Here is a 22,017-nt window from a genome sequence, read left to right as displayed (position 1 = left end):
GTCTAAGCATTTCACAAAAGTTTTCTCTATAATGTATAAAAATTCCACTATTTCTAATTAGAATTGTCAAACTTGCAATTTTGTGAGCATCTCGTGCTTAATCTTCCTTTGAAAAAAACAATCTAGTTTTTGTGAAGAAGCCTAAATTGATTTAAAATTTATAGAGCTTGATCAATCTTGTTTGAAGAACCATGGAGTTATTGTCACCTGATGATCCAAGGATGGAGGATATTTACTTGCCCGCTCCCCCTCACATGAGCATTTGAGTAATTTTCTGCATGGGTTCTTTATTGGGATCTTTGGGGGTATCTTTGTAATTCGAGTAACCGGAACGGCCGAGGGCACGCTGGAGTTCCGTTGAGGTTTGAGTGTCAGAAACGGGACAAGGCGGACCTGAAGAATTTAAAAACCGTAGTAATGGTTTATTTCGAGAGATACGTGAGCCTCCCAGTCTCCGGATGACTCCTGTATAGTGCCGTTTGTAACGAACTATGGTGAGCGCGTCAAAACGAGACACGTCACAATCAAAAAGTGGGTCCCATCGAAACAACAGCAGGGAGAGTAATTTTCGGACACATGGCAGCGAGCGGGGGTAAAGCCAGAACACGGAAAGTTCGAAGCCGCGTAGCTCATCTGTGGCGTATTTATCAGCAGCCCAAGTGGAGCGTGCCGGGTGAACGTTTGAGAATTGGCGTCCACTGGATTCAAATTTAGCAACAGCAACGGCAACAACGGGTTCGGTTACAAGCAAGTCTTGGGGCCATTCTCGACTTTATGCACAGCCTCTATATTTGATAACCGGAAGAAGCGAATCACAGATGCAACTAGATGCTTTAGAGGGAGGGAGCTGTGTGGATATGTTTTCCTTCTATCAGAGGTGGTGCTAGAGATGGGTATTGGACCGGACCGCCCATGGCCTGGCACGGCCTAGCACGAAGCGGGCCATGCCAGGCACGGCCCGTCAAGCGGGCCGTGCTAGGCACGGCTAATAAAAGGGGGCCGGGCTAGGTTAAGGATTTCTGACCCGCGGGCCGAGCCCGGCACGGTCCATAAGGGTCCGAGCTGGCACGATTCGTGGGCCAAGCATGGCACGGTCCGCGAGCCAGCCCGGCCTCCTTAAAATAAATGGGAATAAAATTTTTTATTTATAATTTTTTTTAAATAAATTAATAAATGTTGGGAACTAAGGGTTTATTAATATAAAGCCACCTTAATGGTAGGGGGTTTGGTATAGACCCCTACCAGTTTATTAATTTAAATCAAAATGGTACATGAAGGGAGGTTTGGTCTGACCTCCAGAATACAATAAGAAAGGAGAAAAAATAGAGATGACTCACTTTAACAATTAAAAAAATAAAAATGTACAATTATATAAAATTAAGAAATAAAAATAAATGATCAAAATCTTACTAATCATTGTATTCACTATTCAGTAGTGTTTGTATCATCATCATCAGAGAATGTTGTATCATGTCCACCTTTATCTTGAAGTCTCGCCTCAACATCCAACCAATCTTTGAAGCAAAGAAGCACCTCAACCGTTTTTGAGATGATACAAAAACAGATTCCGATATTACTGTGGACATCGGCACAGCTAAAATATTGCGTGCAATTGCAGACATAACAGGATATTGATTTTTTATAGAACTCCAATTTTTTCTCCAAAATACCCCTCAAATTAGCCGTTTTGTGGCTGTTGGGAGGGGCAAAATGGGTAAAAAGCCACAAATAGCCGTTATGGGCCAAAAAAATAGCCGTTATGGGCCACCCATAACGGCTATTTTTTTTGGACAGACGGGCCGTGCCAAGCATGGGCCATCTCGTGCCTGGCACGGCCCGTGCCGGGCCCGGCATGGCCCGCCACCCCACGGGCCTAGGGCCGTGCCGGGCTTAGCCTTTAGGTTAAGCGGGCCGTGCCAGGCACAACCTATTTAGTAACAGGCCGGGCCAGGCACGGCCCGTTTGGTCTGTGGCCCGGTGGGCCTAAGCCGAGTTGGGCCCGGCACGGCCCAATGCCCATCTCTAGGTGGTGCTGGGGTGATGTACTCATACGTGGATGGCCTAGTGAAGTTTTCCACGGATTGAGGAGGGCACACGGAAACTTACGACCCGCATCGAACATTCTCTGGTGGAAGGGGACCTAGTTGGGGCTGCTATGCAGGTGAGGTTTGTCCCTCCCCCTCTCCTCCTATTTTTTACCAAAAAAAAGAATGATTTACCTTTCCTCGCACCAATCCACTTTGGGTCATCCACCGCACAGCTCTCAAAGCATTTCAAACTCCGTCGTTCGTTCATCTGTATAGATCTCAAAGCAATTGGTGGATGATCTAGCGGTGGATTCACGCAAAGAAAGGTAAATTTTTTTTTTTCATGCAAACCATACAACCTTGATCCTATTTTCGAATGCAAAGTCAAGTGCTAATCTTGTAGCTACATTCTCCTTTGGGATGTGTCCTTCTTGACAACTACTAGCTCTCAAACAGATAATGCACACAAAGCTAATGGAGCTCATGTCCATTGGTTGTCAACCCTCGTCTTCATGTTTGCACTAGAATGGTGGCTTGCCATTGTATTTTGAGAAGAAAAGAATTATATAAAAAGTATGCCTCATTCCTAGGTTTTGTCTAGAAGACAACTAAAAGATAGAGGATTTAATATCGATAGTTTTATTTATTTTAGAATCTAAGATCCAAATGGAAAAGCAATAATTAAAATAGATCAGTGGTTTATGTTGACGTGTGCTATATAGTGCCGATCTATGGGCAAAATATGAAATCAAAATTAGGGCAATCTAACTTAGCACATTTATAATTAAATATGGCGTGCATTTGGAATATGGCAAAAAATATGTGTCAACTGCTTTGAACATGACTAATGCATATATGTATTAACAACCCATACATAGGGGCAAAAAATTGTTCTAGAAAGAAGAAGAAGAGGAGCAACCATAAGGGAACTTCTAAAGTTGCATAGCATCCTTTTGGAAGTTACCATTTACTATATTGTGGGTCACAATGACCATAAAAGAGTACCATTTCCCCCACTGTGAATAGAGACTTCAAACAGTTATAGAAATAATAATATAATGTGTGTTTACTAACATTTCTAAATATTTCATTACATGATAAGATTTTTTTTTTTTGGATGGAGTCAATAAATTAAACGAATTATTTGCTTACTTAAACAATTTTTCTTAGCTAAACTTGAAAATATTTTGGAGTGATCTTAATTTTTTTCCTACAATGGATGAATCATACAAGTCTAGTGTGAATATATTTAAAAAAATCAAAGAGTAATAAGTCTTGAAGCGCATTTTTTGAACTAGATGTAGAAGGCTGCAACTTAAAGAAGATTTTATAATTTTCTCAATACTTTATCTAAAAAATATATATCTCAAGAGAAATTGTGTAATTTGTTGGATGATTACTCATAAAATATTGTAGACAAAGCTACTTATTCCTTCGGCTCAAATGTTGAAATGATTGGGTTTAGAAATTTGGCAATTTTTTTTTTACCAAAATGGTTTTATCATTAGAAATGTCATCTTTTCTTATAAAATTAGATTTTTTTAATTACCAAATAATATAATGGCTTCATTATTTATGATTATTACATTATGTTGATCCTTGTAACTTTTTTTTTAGGACTAATTGGCGCCTCACAGCGTATAAGTTGTTACAAATTTTTCAATTAGAGGATAAAGAGCATGGAGCAACATGCAAATGCACCAAACCTCGGACCCACGTTAAGACGCGGATTCAGACCCTTATCCGACTCCGACCCCCCTCCTTCCGAGTTCCGGTCCCACCGTCGCCTCTCCTTGAATCTCGGCAGCAATTCCCACGCGAATCCCGCTACTTCTCCGCCCTCCTCTCCGACGGATGGCAGCCGCCGGGCCCCGCCGGAGACGGGATCCGGCATCTTTCCCTCAAGATCTCCCCCACCGGCGACCGCCGCTGCCGCCCCTTCGACCACCACGTCGCCGTTCTCCGCCTCCTCCACACCCTCGACTTGGCCGGCGCGATCCGGTCCGTGGCCGACGCCCTGGAGTTGCTCCTGGTGGCGCTGGAGCTCCTCTTCGATGACTGCGTCCGGTTTGTCGAGGCCGTGCCGTGGACGGAGGAGGAGGAGGGGGTCCTCAGCTTGATCCCCTTCCTCCACGAAGAAAACTCCCGGGATCTCGTCGCCGGGGTTTCACCGAAGGCGGCCGCCGGAGATGGGGATACCATGCCGGAGGAGATGCTCCGCGGCTTGATCCACTCGGCGATCCATGGCCATCCGAATGTGGCCACGGGGTAGGCCTTCGTGGCGAAGCTATTGAGGGATTACCCCAGCCTGGGTTTACCGCGGAGGGTGTTGGACCAAGCCTTCTTGTCGAGATCGGAGACAGTGAAGGAACTACTAGGGAAGTATGCGAACCCGGATTTGCGGGTGGCAGGGGATAATGATGAGAGGGAGGCGATTCAGAGGCTTAATCTGCACGCAGCCATGACGAATGCGAAGCACCTGCATTGGTTGGTAGAGAGGATGTTCGAGCTGAAGGTGGCTGATACAGCGGTCAGAGTGGAGCGAGCCGGCTGCACTCGCTGCTGACTTGCAGAAGACTTTTAGGGGTGACACATGGAAGAATATAGCAGCAGGGCTTCCGTCGCTGGTCACAAAGTGCACTTGCCGGCTCGCCTATTCGGTTGCTTCTGGGTCTACTCTGGCTCCTCGAGAGGTTTCATCTCTGACATCCTTGTTACATTACTTTGTGCCTTTCATTTTAGGGAAAAATTAATAGTATCAAACAAGTTTAGTAGCATAGGAGTGATGAAACTAGAAATGGGAATTATTAAGTTTTGGAGTGGATTGATATAGGAGTATAGTGTTGAATGGATGCAGTGAAATGTAAATCTGAAGATATTTTGGGGACTTGGCTTTGGATTGGGAGTGATGCTAGGTAGGATCAGTATAACCGACTAACACCAAGCCGATAGGACAAAGGATGTTCATAATTTATGTCAATGAGAAAAATAAACGATATCTTTTTTTTTTGGTGAAAAAATTGATACTCCAGCTGTTTGATCATGAATTATGCAATTCCAATCATTTTATTTTGCCCCTTCATTTTGAGAAGATCTATCATTCTAACTCTTATTTTTCACCATGTGGTTTTGACATTGTTTATTGAAATTGTTGAATTTATTAGGGGCTAAGCTCCTTTTGCTATATGGTGGTGCCATATCTAGCAAACAAAACCATGGATCAAAAATGTGACATGGCTGACTGAAAGAATGGACATTTTCCCTACGGACCTGGTAGCTCAGTAGATTCATCATAACACCAGGAGATGCAGGAATCCCACAAGAAACACTTGTAAGTTTGAATGAAAATTAATCCACACAAGGAGAGATTATGAGACATAATATAAGATTGAAAAAGGTAACAAATTATCCAGGCTGGCATGCTTTGAAGAGCACCATGCAACTAACCTCCAAATTTGGGAAAAGAATAATCAAATGCCTTTGTAGGAGTTGATGGAAGAATATCAAAGTTGAAAAAATTTAGAATCTTACGGTCAGAGCCATCTTGAGGTGGGTTCAGAACAGATCCAGGAAGAGCAGCAGCAGGCAGCAAGTCATAGCACTGTTTGGATAATCTGATGCAATCCAACCAGTGTAGCACCTCTGCATTTGGATCCCTCTCCACCACCACATCCCTCACTGTAATCTGTAGCATCCCCCTATAGATGGTGATCCTCCCCCTGACTCTAACTAGCTCCCCCAGCTTATCTCCCTTGCATTGTATTTTGCTGGCTGACCCTTTGGGCTGTACTCACACACGTTGTGTGTGAGCCGCCGATTTACCCAAAAAAAAAAAATGTGACATGACATATTACCTAGGAGCATAGTGAATTTGCTGTTCCTTCTCTTGGGTATTCTTGTAAATGTTTGGAGATTATGGTTTATAAAACTTAATATTAAGATATTAGTGCACAATCAAATGCATGCATCCTATTGACTGGGTAAATTCCTGGTGGCATATCATAAATAGCTATCTTCCATCATAACAACAGGAGCCAGCATGAATTCTAAAAGCTGCTATAATAATACATAAAAAAGGAACATTGTCATTAGAGAGGCTGGGCTTTATATATGCATTCTCTAGTTTTTTTTTTTCTTAACGCTGTTCTAGCTGTACTTTAAAAACATATTAATGGTGAGTCTAGGATAGTGAATGTGTAGTTAATAAAGGAGACATGAGATTCTTGTTTTCTAATGGGGTCCTGTAAAGTTAGTGAGGCATTTTTTGTTTTTTTCTGTTGGGGGTGGGAGTGGCAGGGGTTGCATGCTTGATGTCTAGAATCTATTTTGGACGGTGATGGCATAAGATAAATAAGTGGGGTAAAAGATTGAGTAGGTAGGTTTTCTAGGACATCTATGAATTTGGTAATCAATAGAGGGCCTTATCCAAGACTTTTTTCCAGATGAGAGAGGAAAAGGGAGGGGGTGGAGGGGTAAAGGAAACTGTAATTAAAAGGGTAACTTTTTCTCTCAACAGAAAAGCGAAATGTGGCTATCTCAAATTGCAAAGTTGAAGATTCATGAAGTTATATTCTTAAAACCAATGCTAATCTTCATTACTTCATTGATTCTCTTACAATTACTCCAAAGTTACTTAGTAATTAGTCTTATTTAAACATAATTTTCTGGAGTCCTACTTTCTTGATCACAAGTGTGTTCTCAGCTGACTTGCAGATATAAAGAAGATACAGGGAGAATAAAGTCCAAAACTTCATTTGTAAATTGCTTTCTACAATTTCGACCAGCCAGGATGCTGTTTACTTGTATATCCCTCCTTGTCCTTTTTTCCCCCTACACGTTGTAGTTCAAGTAGTGCTTCTATATGTTGTAGTTCAAGTGTGCTTCTGTTTTTTGTCTACCAAGAGTTTCCTATTCTTAAATTAGAGAGCTACTATGTCACTCCTAAGCAGTTACAAAAGATGCCTCTATTATGTGGATGATTATGATAAATCCGTGAAGAAATTATTTGTACTCCAATGTCTTAATGGTTGATTAGAAAAATGTCAAATTGAAATTTTAGACAAAACCTCATGACAAGCTAAATCTTGACCAGTATATAACTATGATACCATTCGAACGCTGATCTTGGTTGTAGATCTACTGTCAGAAATTCTACGGTGATACAATAAGATGATCTAGTTTGCATCTGCTCCTCTTGGTTGTGGAGAATTCACCATTAAGTTCTTGGCCTTATACAATTGGGTGACCTATATTGATTCTTTTGTTTCATCATATAGAAAATTTGAAGATGCTGACCCATGAACAATTACAAGTTTGCTACTCTGGAAACTTTTAGTTTTGGGTCTTACACCTTCTACTTGATCAATAAGGACTCGTTTGGTTTGTGGGAAGAATTTTTCCTCATCGGAATATTTTTTCTGGAAAGCTGATTTTTGAGAATATGATGCCTAGAAAAATGATTTTGGTTATTTGGTTGCACATCTATTTCCTGAAAAAGTTGTATGAAATATTTATTATACCCTTAATAAAGGGAAAGACCTTATCCATGGGTTTTGATGGATTAAGGGTAGTTTTGGAAAAAAAAGGATCCCAATTCCCAACTGGTGGAAAAGTGATTTTCCCATGTCCTTCATGAGTATTTTTTTCATAAAACATGAAAATTTTATTTCCATGGGAATGCTATTTTTCTATCTCTCTTCTTTGAAAACTCCAACCAAACAAGAGGCATTTCTTCATATTTTCTATTGACCACACTTTCCTCCCTCCTTTTCCTGCGAACCAAATGTGTCCTAAGTATTTGAAAAATTTGAATGCATGCACATGCCCTTTCTTGCTACAACATCTTTAATTCAAACCAAATAAAGTTTTGGTACTTGCAATTGTTGCATTCTTCATGCCATCTTTGAACTGAGGTTCTTTCGAATCTTGCTGAATTTCCTATCTTCCAAGGAATAAAACACTTTGAATTTCCTACCGGGAGTTCTGCCATTTCCTCTAAAGCTTAAACCACATGACTAACCTTCCATCATTTTCCTTTATCAGTATTGGTCATCTGTTTCAGTTAGCTCCAGCCGAAACTGACCGAACCCAAAAATATTGATCAGTTTCAGACCGGTCTTGTCCGAAATGGATCATTTTTGGCCATGGATCTATGTGCACATATGGGCATTCATTGATATGCAATGATATTTATTCCATAATTACTCATGCAATTGTACAACATTCTCATTTATGCTACTAGAAACTGGATTATGTTTCACCATTCTTTTGATGGCTAAATTATGTTAATCTTGGCAAATTCATTGTTGTAACTTCTGTCAAGGCATATTGTGTCCCTTTTCAGAAAAAAAATGCCCCTTGCCTTGTAACTTTACCTTTTAACTGCATTCTATGTGCTTGTGACATTGCAACTAATAATTTGTTACTTCACCCAACATAGTGCTGCCCAAAGTTTCATTTATTATTTTCTTGAACTATATCTATTTGGAGTAATAACAAGACTACCTCAATTATATGGTCTTTGCTGTGCTCATCTTATATGTGGACCCTCTCTAGTTTCTAATGTCTTTATTCTGACCTATATGAGGGACTGCTGCTCATTGTCTGCTTATGACAATTCCACAACCTTAAATATTATATCTGCGGGAAGCTATGGAAAAGAGAGATTAGTGATTGATGTTTATTGCCTGCATGATTTGGGTATTGTAATTTTTACAAGTAATTCTGTGATGTGCTATGGTATTGGGCTATTATGTGTGAATATTTGTAAGACAAACTTTCACAGAGCCACGTGTATGTATGTATTCATGCATGTGTCTTGCATGTGTGCATATAAATAAGTTTGTATGTGATCTCCTTGTACATTAATGTTGCTTATTTCCAGCCAATTCAAGCTCAAGTCATTTACCCATTCCATTTCCTCTCTTTGCCCACAAATTGTTTGGATGATATATCTCGTTGCTATGTTCGTAGAGTTTCTTCATTGGCACTTCTTTGGGTGTAGTATGAGTCTGCTAGGCAAGCATTCATGCATTACCATATCTATTCCTTGTTTTAGTGTATGATTGATTAGAAAATCCTGATATGATGACCTGTAAGTTTCTCAGCATATAATTCAATGATTGTCCTGCATATCCCTATAAAATTTTAAATTATTTATGCTTGGTCATTGATTATCTAATATTTACACATACTTCTATGGTATTTCATTGACAACCTGATGTCAGTTTTTTTTTTAGATGCTGAGCGGTATCGAGGAATTCCTGGTTAAGAAGTGGTTGTCATCATTTATGTTGGGTTAATATTTAGCATAAAACAGAAAAATCTTTGGAGCACAATGCTTCAGGTTTCAGAAATTTAGTTGCTCCTAAACTTAGACTTATTACCTGCTAAGCTATGCTTGAGTTGATAGTTATGCACTTTATGTTGGGGTGCCATTTAGCATAAGATAGAAAAATCTTTGGAGTACAGTGTTTCAGGTTCAGAATATTAGTTGCTCATGATCTTAGACTTACTACCTGCTAAGCTGTGCTTGAGCTGATAGATATTCATTTTTAGCAGTATAAAGTTCCTAATTTGAGAGCTTGATTATCTCAGGCAAGGATGAATTTTGTGAAAGGCTGGCTTCCGGTGCTGAATGTCTGCAGGGATATGGCTTGACATATGCGACCGGTCATAAATCTGTGCTCCAGGAACTGGAAGAAACATTTCTGAGGATTATATCAACCCTGCCCATGTCTGATGCTCAAGAATTGCTGCAGCAATGCCTAGGCTTCTTCATTTGATGATTGCCCCCATCTGACCTCAGCATTCCAAGCCTGGTTCAGGCGTGCAAGCTGGCGGCTGAATGATCGCATTGCTAGTTGGACTGAAACCTGCCAATTTATACAAAGCTACGACAATGTTCATGATGATCATGCCTTTCAGGTCAACTGGCATTCATATGTAGCTGCAGAAGCTGAAAAAATATGTGCATATTGTATCATATAAATTGCCCCATTTTGTGTTGATCAGTATGGATATTGATCAATTTTTACCTGTCAAGTGTGTACATGGCCTCTTCTGGAGACTCCAGTGTTGTAGATTGTTTTCTATGCTTTGTGCATAGTTGTTGCATGGAACTATGCTGACAATGGAACTGTACATGAGCAATTGCATCCAACCGCTGGAGATCAGATTTGAATGCTTTAATGATCTGTAAGAATGCCCCTAGTATCCAGCTTATTTCGATATTTCTAACACTTGTTTGATGAAATTCTCTTGCATTTCCGGGAGCAACAACAGTATGTTCTCCCAAACTGGAACCCGTAGTTTATGAATTCAACATGGCACCTATCTTATCTATCCATGCATGTCGTCTTATTGCTTCCTGAATTTGTTGGTTCTCTCAGCAGTTGCTATTTTTCGACCGAATCGCCTTCTTGCTAATGGTTTCAAATGATCCAATTGCCTTCTAATGTGTAGGACATTCCGCATGAGGCCAAGCATAACATCAGACACGTATGCACGGCAAACAGAACAGCAGGTACAATAACAAAAATAAGAAATATTCTATATTTCTGACGGTTTGATTTTTTCTTTTCTCCCTTGTTACAAAATCCCCAATCCCCTCAACCAATCAAACAAAACCTCGTGCTTGCCTACAAACAATGGACGACCCTCCACGACATACAAGCTTTTCTACCAACCTTGAACGGGCCACCTCCTGTCAGGGTCCGGCAGCCATTTAGATTTCTTCTTCTCCTTCGTCTTTCCGGCGACGGCTTCGGTCGCCAACTTCGGCACGGCACCGTCTTTTCTCGAGAAGAGTCGGCTAAGAACTACCCAAGGTCTGGCCTTGCGCTGCTGCCGCCGGGGCTCGTCGAGGGCTCTCGTGGACTGCGCCAGCCTGCCGTAACCCGCGATCGCCGCGCATTCGGACGACACCGACTCGAGCACGAGCCGAGAGCTCCACGACCTGCCGACGATTCTTCTGGGGTAGGAGTCGCGCCGCTGCGCCGTGGAGCTTCGGCTCAGCTCCTCCTCCATTGGTTCTCCAAATTTGCAGGGCTCCTAGCTTCTGAAAGCCAACAGAGGAGAACAATTGATGGAAAGACGGACAAAGAGACGAGAGGACAGCCAAGAGCTGGGTTGGATGGGGGGAGGCACATCACGAAGAGTTCTGGTTTTATTTTCCGTTGACTCCTTTGTACTTGACCACCTACACCGCGTTTTCCTCGGATTGACCTTTCTTGCGAGTTGGGTTGCCGACGCCGTCGAGGGAAATTAGTGCCTTCATAAATTTCTCTGACGATTCCTCTTGGTCTTGGGGAAATTAGTCTCAAATTTAGGCACCCGAAGCTGTCTCTCGTGTATGTTGCAAACATTAGGGTGCCATCTATCCTTCCCGATCAACTCCATACTCCACATCTCCGTTCCTCCTTTTTTTTTTTTTTTTCTTTTTTTCGGCTACAATGGAAGACTCAGAGATTTTTTGCATAAATACATCCAAAATAAATAAATAAATAAATAAATTTCAGAGTCTTTCTAGGCAGCACCCTTTCTCCAACCCACAAGGTCTTCCGAATAATCAGCGACGTACAAGACCATCCAATTCATGGCATCATTAGCCTCTTTATAAACATGCTCTGTCTCAAAAGCAAAGTTGCTACTAATTATAGTCTGAATATTCCGCAGAGGGTGGCACCCGCTCACACCACCGTTATCCTCCTGAATCGAGTCGATTACTGTAGTTGAGTAATCTTCGAGCAGTATTGCTCTGGCCCGGTCGTGCATAACTCAGGCCAGCCCATATCACCCAAATTATTCTTTTGAAATGCTGGTTGTGGACATGGTTGTTCTTCCATTTCTTTTATTTCTTAAGTCGAACCATGTCACCATTTCATCTTTCTTAATCCTTCATAACCCATATGCGTCACTTGTGTATATCTCTGACCAGCTTCGGAAATGCTAATGGGCTTGGATAATGGCACAACGCACTTCCGTTAAGCTGGGCTAAGGTTAGGCGCCTGGACTAGCTTTGGCTGGGCTAGAATGTTGATAAGTCAGATTTATAAAGAAAAGATTTCCGTGATCAACCAATTCTTTGTTCTTGTTACATGGTCAACCAATTCTTTATGGCTCAGTTTGGACTGTAGATGAGGGGTGGGTTGACTGTAGTTCTCAACAATTCAGTCAAACCAGGGGAAAAGGGTCTTAGCGGTTCCTTAGGACCCTTATTTTATCCCCTTGATTAGTTCTTCCCTGCACAAATGTAGTTCGAAGTTATGGATGTTATTGTCTGCTTACCAAAGAGTAGTCATCATACGTTGACCATATCTTGTACTAGGTAATGATAAAATGGGTATAAAAACGATTATTTCAAGAATTTAATTTCATGTTATCCATGCTATCCTTCCTTATCCTACTAGCAGTCATATCAATCGGCATAACAAGAAATTATCCCTAACCATGCCTATGAATTAAATCTTTCTAGTCTCCTAGTTCCATAGCTCTAACTCTGTTGAGCAATGACTTGGCCTTTTCATTGTTAAATCCAGGGATCACTATTTGAGCTTGCCTCAAACCCTCATCCCCCTAGTTATGGTCTACTCAAACCTTCAGCACGGGCGATCGCCAACAACAACTCCTTGGCTGCAAGGTGAACATGTTTGACCCTCAACTGTTTGATCTGGTCAAATCCGAAATCACTGCTCATGAGTGTTATGGGCTGTTTCGCCTTTGCTTCCATTTGTTTTCATGGCCACAAAGCTTGCGAGGGCACGAGACTGGAAGCCAGTTATGGGTTGGGCTACATAGTTCAATAGAGTTGTAAAATTTGGGCTAATGGAGCACTTGATATAACAGGCTAGGCTCGCCTACAAACAATTTGAATCAAGGTTGGGGGCCCATTAACGGCCCGAGTTTGTTTGAGAAGTCTTGCCTAAGATCCAGTCACCGTCTCTGGCTTATTTCAGTGGAATCTTTTTTTTTTTTTTTCAGGGGAGTGATATTGTCATAGCAAAAAGTAATACTTTCAGAACTCTTAATATAATGTAATAAAATTTGGCAATTGTATTTCTACCTTTTATTCCTGTGCTATCTTCTTTTCCCTGAGAGAATTCCTCTTGAGACATGCTTGGGAATTTTTGCAGGAATATCTTGTACGAATTGGAGAGAGAAGAAGCATGAGGGGTAAGGGAAGGAGGGAGAGATTGAAGGGTCGGCAATGACGAGGGAGACAGAGACTCCAAGAGAGTCTCTCTCTGTCCCCTCCCACAAGGTACAAGCTGTGATGAAGTCAGGTTGATGTGGGCTGCGTCAAAATGGGCTGTCCATTTCCAACTGGATTATAACTTCGAACCAGCCAGGGAATGCGGTATTTGGGCTGGGCTCTTTGGTTGAACTTGCTTTGATTGCCTGTAGGGGGCGTCCGGAGTTGGGACAGATTCGGCTCTGCTCCTCTTGAGGGTAAAACCATGGCTAAAGCATCAAGGGATCTTCTATAGGGGACTTCCTCCTTTGCAGCTTTAAATTACGATCCAACATTTAAGACTCATTTCCTTTTATGCTCCAATTAATAAAAGAGAAAAAGTCCAATTAGAAATCTGCCAATTGGAAATAGTGGAAGAGAACCAGTATACTATACTTATGTCCCTTCAAATATACATTTCCCTCCTTCGATTTCATGTCCAAAGACCTTAGTTAGCACCAGATTCAATAAGAAGACCCTCATGCTTACATCCTAGCATTGGTGTCGAGTAGCAAAGAGAGACTTCATGGAAGAAGGCCTCTAGCAGTTCAAATGCAAAGAAGGAATTTGGCAAGCGAACCACACCCTTCTACTTTTGGCTTGACATATGCTCGTGCTACCCATGCTAGTAGAGCTGGTATTTGGCTCGCTGGCGAGGTGAGTTTGATCGGGGGAGAGGTGGAAGATGGCGGTCGAGGTGATGGTGGTACCCCATGGGAAGAAACAATGGGTGTGAGGGATCAAGGATCAATGGAGGAGAAGGTGTTTTAGAAAGAAGTAACCGGTAGCACTCTATATTGGACTTGGAAGGCTTCCTTTTATGTGTATTAATATATTGTCGTTATTTTTACATGTTTCATTTTTTTTTGTGGGGGGGGAGTAGGATTATATGTTTCATATTTGGTGGCTATATATAGAAACATCACTTAATTATTCCTTGGAGGGCAACGCTGTAATGCCCTGGAGCCGGAGGCCCTAAAAGTTACGTGCATGGGCTCTCCATGACCAAATATCACTAAATGTAGGAACTTGATGCTTTATTGTTGCGTTCCTTGAACGTACGAATTACTGCACCAATATTACATGCAGGCAACCAAGATATTTCCTTAACAAATCCAAGCTAGCTCGATGCTTACAGCTTATACACCATACATGCAAGACCACATGCAGAAATTACGTACTCTCGTGCGACAACTTTTTATTCGCATTAAACATCCCACCTACAACATTGGCCACCAAGGAAAGGAGCACACAAGCCTCGTGATTCATAGAAACACGCCCTCTCCTTCTTTTACTCGATGAGGGAGATCCTGCGGACCTTGATAGGAAGGCCTTTCTGGAACTCAGGGAAGGCGTAAGCAAGAGGCTGATCGGGCTCTGCCAGCTCCCAATCAAAATTAAGGACAAGATGGTGAAGGAACACGGCAATCTCCATCTTCGCAAGCTCCAACCCGGCACAGTTACGCAGGCCTTGCCCAAATGGCATGTAATTGTCAATCCTCGCAGAGCTTGTAGAGATGGTCTGGGGAAAAAGAACATATATATTGACAACGTACCAAGTCAGGCCTAGTTTTGAATCAAAGTGCTACTTATGACTAGCTCAAACCACTTCTTAATACATGAAGAACATAATAACCATATATATATATATATAGGTGTCAGCCGTGTGACAAATATAACAGAAATAGAAGACAACGTAGTTCTCTAATGAGATTTTCCAAACCATGGATGAATCACCAACTCCACCCAATTTCACTTTCACTCGTGTGGATGCTGATGGGTACATAACTAGGCAAAACCATCCAATTATTTTTAAAGCCTAGTGGGTCCAAATAATATTGCCACTAAACGTTATGGGACATGGGTGTGTCAGTTGTTGTACAATGGACCGGAAGGGAGTGACTGCCATGTTACTGGGATCCACAGGCATCGCACGCGCCTTTGCATTGAAAAGAGCGAAATAGAACTTCACCCAAAAAGAAAAATTACTGGGATCCACAGGCATCGCATGCGCCTTTGCATTCAAAAGAGCGAAATAGAACTTCACCCAAAAAGAAAAATAAGTAGAATAGTACATATGCTCGGCGTAATTTACACAAGGGTAGCAGCACCATGATTTACAATTTTGAGTTACTAAAATATTTTTACTATATTAAAAAAATTATTAATTGAATCAGATCCCTACGTGGACTACTTACAAAAAATTATTACCCTTAATGTTACTTTCTGGTTGGATTGGTCCATCACAAACCTAATCCAGCTAATAATTGAGACATGGCATATACCATCGACCATTCACCACAAATGCCTAGACACGGTTGGCGAGGCCTATTGTGCTAATGGCAAACTTGATCATGTACCCAAAGTTTCTCTAAAGAGATGAAAAAGAGAAGTCGACGCATGAGCCAATATAACTAGCTCTTCAGGTAGAATGCGGATCAAGCAGACTCTTGACTCCAAATTCATAGCTTCGTATACTTTAAGAATATGATGAACAGAAAACAAGCAAATGCCCTTCTAGGGACTGGTTTGAGCACTGACCTGCCATCTCCATGGATCAAACTTTTGAGGATTTTCGTACACAGAAGGATCTAGATGTGCAGCTGCAAAGACCGGAATGATGCTCCACCCACTTGGGATGTCATACCCTTGAAGAAAAGTGTATGAGATGTAAGAAATTAAAGGTTTAAGAATGTGATAAGAAAAAAGAAAAAAAAAACTAATCTTGGAAAGAGTAATACTATGAATACAATCCTACGACATGCATTTCTTGTATAAGGGCTTCGCAGGATGATGTTTTTTTGTTTTTTTATTTTATTTTATTTTATTTTTACTAAAAATAGAAATATATTTCATAACATTTAAGGAGTTTCCACCCTCAAAGCATTGCTCTTTGACGGGCACCAAAACTTTAGCTTACCAACGAAAAAACTAAAAGAAATATAAAGTTATCTCCATCAACCTTTAAACTGGACGTCCGTGTTTGCCTTCCTATGTACGAACTTGATAATGTTGCCCAACCGTAGAGTCTCGCTGACAACCTACACACATAAGGAGGCTGTATTGAGAGAAAGGGCCGGAGAGACGGAGACGGAGACAGAGACAGGTGGCTTACACATTGGCTGAACTCCATCTGCTTGTAGTCTTCCCAAGTTAGAGCAGGAGGCTCCCCCCTTCGCTTCTTTGCGTTCACTATCTGAATGTGCTCTTCCTAGAATCATTAAATCAACACTAAATTCAGAAGACTTGGAACTGTTATAGTATTGCACATCTAAAAAAATGCCGAAATCACAAAGCTATGCGTTTTCCCTTTTTTTGGGCAGGAAGTAAAACTAGGATATCAGGACGAAGGACTAGTCTGCGAATAATTCCAAACAAAAGGTTTATCACTTTAACATACCCGTAGCTGCTCCACCGCTCTGGGGCTATCTTGGAGGAAGTAGATAGCCAAGGTGATAGCCGTGGATGACGTCTCATGACCGCCGAAGAGCAATCCCAACAATAAATCACCAAACTGCTCGGCGTCAAGGTTGGATTGCTCTAAAATAAAACCTAGCAGATCGTTTTCTCCGATCTCATCCGTTCCCTCTTTCTTCTTCTGGATCCTCTCGTCCATCAACTTCTCTATCGTTTTCAAAATGGTCGCGCGTGCCTTCGTCATACAAGAAAATACTACCAAACATCACAAATACACCAAAAAAGAGACCTTCTGTTTTTTCTTGATAAGAAGTTCGTGCAATTAGCCAGGAATAACAAAAGATTTCATGGGGGAAAGAAATGTAAACGAGATGAGGAAAAGAAAGAAGAGAGAGAGATTAGTACTTGTGTGGCCTTTCTGTAAGCGGTTCCAGGGAGATTAAGAGGAAATGCCACCACCCCTTTCATGAAAGACATGTAAAGCTTTCGTAGCTGCTCCGTCTCCGGCTCACCAGGCCTCATGCTTAGTATGTTCTTCACCATAAGGTTAAATGTTACCTATCATGGCCCAAAAAGTCCAAGAATATTAAGGATGGATGCTAAAGAACCAAGACACCGCCTAAGATATGCCATCACAAGCAACTGGGTGCTTAATTGTATCACCTTGCAAGCCTCCTCTTTGGCAGGGAAGGGGGTATTCTCCCTCCATGTTCTTAGGTTCTGCGTGATGTACAGCTCGGAGTCCCCAAGGAAGTGCGCTCGGAGCCTCGCGATGCCCATGAAGTTGACGGAGAGCGACTTCATGTAGCGGTGCATCTCTCCGGTGAGCACCAGCATCGACGTCTTGCCGAGGATCTCCGACACGCTCTTCGGCCAGCTCGGCTCGAACAGCCTCCCATCATTCATCAGCACGAACCTGTTCAGCTCTGCGTCTGCCGACACAATCGTCGGCGCCCCGAAGAGGTTGGACTTGTAGATCTTCCCGTACCTGCCAGTCCAAACACAACATATCTATAAGCTAAAAATCTCGACACTTTAGAGTGGAACATGTGAGTTTGTTTTGCCTTCAAGGTGTTGAGATTAAGTTAAGGGGTTCTACTTCTGCATGCGTTCTTCCATGTACTCTCCTAGACAAGTACACGGATGGAGCCTGCGGAAGGCGATGGTCTCTCCAAGGAGGGGCCATCCCATGCTTCCCGGTGGGATGTTGAGGCCTCTCTTCTTCCCGTTCTCATTGTTCCTTAGGCTCAGAGCTGCTACCGCGAGGACTAGCAGGGTTGGGAAGAGAAAGAAGAGCACGACCACGGGCGACATGGTGTCTACTCGCCCCCTCTCTTGCTCGCAAACACACGCTATGGCGATGGTTTGATAAGGGAGGCGGTGGAAGAGACATGGCATCAGTTTATAGGAGCCATGGGAACCGGGAAGAGACGACAGAGTCCGTGTGTCACATGTCCTCGGGAACAGTGGAAGAGAACGTGCTCCCGAGCTCGGTGCTACGCTTGGGATTCGAGTCACGGAAGCATCTGCCGCGTGATTCCAGCCATCCCTCTGTCATGGAGATTAATTTAGCGTTTGTAAAACTGTTCTCAGTAACCAGGGCAGCAAGTAGGGTGAAAGAAACCTTGATCTCACACTCGAGCCTCGACGCAACTTTGACTCAATCCATTCTTGAAATTAAGGTCCCTGAAGTTACACTGGGGGAAACTGCAACTCCGATGCGAACACTCCTCAACCTCGAACCAAACCATGAAATGTTTTCAAGCCACCATTAGCGACAACCACAACTCCATCGTGAACAGATGATAGAAGAGTTGAGATCAGATTGGAACGGCTTCCATGTATTGCACCACCCCATGTGTGGAACACGCAAAAAGTGCAAGTAATACGTCCATATTATGGATTGTAGATGCCCGCAGTGAACCAATATGGCTCGTAAACATCAGTTCAAAAATTAACGTTCTTAATATATATTAACTTGATTTATATAATTTTATTCTTATATCTTTAGTTTCTTCTTAAATTAAATCGGTATATTTATATTTTTCTTTACGGCCATTCCTTCGCTTCTCATGCCACGTCGGTATTACTTTGTCGCTTTTTGGCATATCTACTTTTACTGCTCCAATGGAAGAATCTATGAATCTGGATCTGGATCCTTATTTTTGGTCAACGTGAATCCAGAAGCAATCGAATTAATTGATAGTGTTTGGATCAAATTTATACTAGATCTTTCTTCAGGGTCCAAGTCCAGATTCAATACTTTCCGGCGCTGACCTAGTCCAATAGCATACCTTGTTGCCTTGTTGGGCTTCTTTTAATTACTATATTTCTATAGTGCGATTGCATCTATCAATAAATGCTAAATTATGCTTAGCTAGTTGTTTGGGAAGCATTTAGTATAGCGGGTTTAGTCGCTCCTGGTTCCGAATTTTGTAGGACGAGATGTCAGAGTTTGGAGCACTATTTGCAGAGCCAGTGTCAGGGTTGGTGATGTTTCCCGGGTTCTCCAGCGGGAGTCGGAGTTGGGCTCGGATTGTGGCTAGGTATGAGGTTTTAGGCTACACCATAGAGTTACTTTGTTTCATCTAGAAGGTGGTTTGGGAGCGCTTGCCGACGAGCTCAGTGTTAAGTAGACGAGGAGTGAGCATATTTCTCTAGTGCCTGAATTGCAGGATGGACGAGTTGGTGGATCATATGCTATTCTAATGTGTGTGGACAAGTGGAGCTTGAATTTTGTCTGGGGTCCCGCAGGATGCTTGGAGCTGGAGGGACTCTTTCCTAGAGGTTATTCGTCAAAGGTCTGGTATCTCTCAGATGTGTCGAGTGGCTATTAGAGCGTCTTGCATAGCCTATGAGGTATGGCTGGCTAGGAATGCTCGGGTCTTTGGCGAGCACAATCCGTCCACGCAGTTCATGATGGAGTGTGCTCGAGCACAGGCGACAGAGATCATTTATGCACGCTTAGATCATGGACCTTTGATAGCTCGGAACATTTGGGGCTCCCATTCTATTTCAGCAGCTCTTCACATGGTATTCTTTACTTGGGAGCCTCCACCTCTGAGTTTTCTCAAGGTCAAATTTGATGGCTCAATCTTGAATGGAGGTAAGAGGGGAGGAGCCGGATTTGTCATTAGAGGCCTGAGTTTTAGGATGGTGGCAGTGGGGCGGCTATCATATCTTCGAGAATGAGTTTGGAAGCTGATTGGTTCTTAGCCATATGATTTTGGGTGTTCCACTGTATTCACGAGTCCAACCCAAACCTACCTATTTATAATGAACTTGATTTTGGATTGAATGGATCAAATCAGATTTTGCTAAAAATTTAATTAAAATCCATTTATTATGGTTGGGTTCGTTTTAGCTGGTAGGGTTGCATCAGAATTTTGCTACTTCATTTAATTCTTTTGAATGGAAAACTGCTTGGATCTTCTACCATCCTCCCTCTTAAAAATAAATAAATAAAAATTATAATATCAATTAAAAAGACTTAGACTAGATCTTACTCAAAGATACAGGATATCCATTGTTGATAGCAAAAGTTTAGACCCAAAGCTAGGACATTTAAGTGGGTGTTGTTTGGCTTAAATGGAAAAACAAAATTTGGAGACGAACTCTGAGATGCGTTAAGTCGCATCAAGTAATTTTTGAATTATACTGAAGGCTGTCTCAAATAACCAATGCTTGATTTTGTGCTATTAGAATCATATCTTTGAGAGATCTTAATATATCTATAATGGATTTTGAAAATATATGATTTCCTCTACCCCAAAATATATGATTTCTAATAATAAAGTTTTTTCAGACTATGTAGACTGTAAAGAACTCTCTTTTCGTGCTCTAATGATTATTGGGGACCACATTTATGCGGTCATTTCTATGTTCCCACTTGACAAATTTCGGGACCGGTAGCACTATGAATGCTAATAATTGAGAGGAAGATTAGGGGACCCCAGGTCCCCCATGACCTGAGGTGGCATGACATGGCACGTGGAATATAATGGCTGGGACCTAATAATGTTATTTACTGTTCATCTAGGATGGTTAGCCATAAAATGGCAATGGAGATATCGGCAAAATTTGCTTTAAAGGTGTCATAAATCATTTAAAATCTTACCATCCAAATTCCTCCTAAATTCGATTAAAAATTTATCTAAAAAATTTAAATCCATTCCACCAAAAAATAGAAAATTAATCAAATATTTGAGCCCTTCAGTTAATTGTCATTCAAATCAGATTATTCGGACGGGTCGGATATATACTTGACTGGAATATAATCAGATTTGCATAGGATTCTATTAGGATTCGGAATGAATGAGATATTTTAAAACTCCTGCCAGCTGCCATCCCAACATTTTTTTTTTCTGTTTTTTTTTTTGGGTAACTTATCAGCTCTAAGCCTTTAGTACATAGGCGCTTGTTGTTTTGTTTTACCTCCCCTCTCACCCAGCTTTGATTGTTAATTTGGAGTCACTCCAAAAGAAAGGCAGTGAACAATTGAAATTGGACGAGGCAGTAGATCATGCACTATTCCTGTGTGTCTGGGCGAGATGGACCTCGAGGCTATCCGGAATCCCGGAGAGTGTGTGGAGTCGGAGGGATTGCTTCCGGGAGGAGATTCGGCATTGGTCTAGCTCCCCTCAGATGCTTCTGGCGGCTATTAGGGCGTCCTGCATCACTTACCAGCTATGGATGGCCAGGAACGCCAGAGTGTTTGGCGAGCACAGTCCGTCCCCACGGTTCGTGATGGAGCGAGCTCGGGCACAGGCAACAGAGTTCTTTCATGTATATTCGGAGTATAGATCTTGACAGTTCGAGATATCTGAGTCCCCCATACTGCTTCGGCAGCTTCTCATATGGTGGTTTTTACCTGGGAGCCCCCACCCCCGAGTTTCCTCGAGGTCAATTTTGATAGCTCAGTCCTGGATGAGGCAGGAGAGAAGGGGCGGGATTTGTTATCAGGGGTCCGAGCTCCAGCACGGTGGCAGCAGGGGGTTGTCAGATCTTTGATACCTCGATCTGAGGAGCAGAGCTGCAAGTGGCTTGGATGGGATTGCGGTATGCACGACATGTACTTTAGGCGAGTTCCATTCTCTTGGAAGGCGATTCGGCCACGGTGATCAGCTGGATCCAGCAGGGCACTCGCAGCGATGGAGGAGTTCATCCTTTGCTCCGTGACATATGGTTGACGGTGAGAGAGGGATTACTTTTTGGGCTATGCATGTATATCGTGAGGCTAACGGAGCAATAGACTGGGTGGCGGCGTATGTTGCGAGCCACTCAGGAGTAGGGTGGCAAAACACTACAAGAAAATACATATTTAGCGACTAAGATTCGAGTCGC

General features: G+C 42.2%; 1 protein-coding gene and 1 pseudogene across 1 annotated transcript; one reads left to right on the top strand and one right to left on the bottom strand.

The window, feature by feature from the left end:
- Nucleotides 1-3,639: 3,639 nt before the first annotated feature.
- On the top strand, nucleotides 3,640-10,188 carry LOC103707650 (annotated as a pseudogene).
- A 4,089-nt stretch (nucleotides 10,189-14,277) lies between these two features.
- On the bottom strand, nucleotides 14,278-18,061 carry LOC103707598 (cytochrome P450 90B1-like). The gene is made up of 8 exons (XM_008792141.4): nucleotides 17,774-18,061; nucleotides 17,338-17,662; nucleotides 17,080-17,232; nucleotides 16,658-16,909; nucleotides 16,373-16,468; nucleotides 16,220-16,298; nucleotides 15,799-15,905; nucleotides 14,278-14,779 (listed from the first exon to the last, which is right to left on the bottom strand). The coding sequence occupies exons 1-8, from the start codon at nucleotides 17,986-17,988 to the stop codon at nucleotides 14,549-14,551; spliced, it is 1,458 nt and encodes a 485-aa protein (XP_008790363.3). The 5' UTR covers nucleotides 17,989-18,061; the 3' UTR covers nucleotides 14,278-14,548.
- Between the last annotated feature and the right edge of the window lie 3,956 nt (nucleotides 18,062-22,017).

Source organism: Phoenix dactylifera, chromosome 6 (genome assembly GCF_009389715.1).
Source record: "Phoenix dactylifera cultivar Barhee BC4 chromosome 6, palm_55x_up_171113_PBpolish2nd_filt_p, whole genome shotgun sequence".
Classification (NCBI taxonomy): Eukaryota; Viridiplantae; Streptophyta; class Magnoliopsida; order Arecales; family Arecaceae; genus Phoenix; species Phoenix dactylifera.
This window is presented reverse-complemented; position numbering and strand designations above follow the sequence as displayed.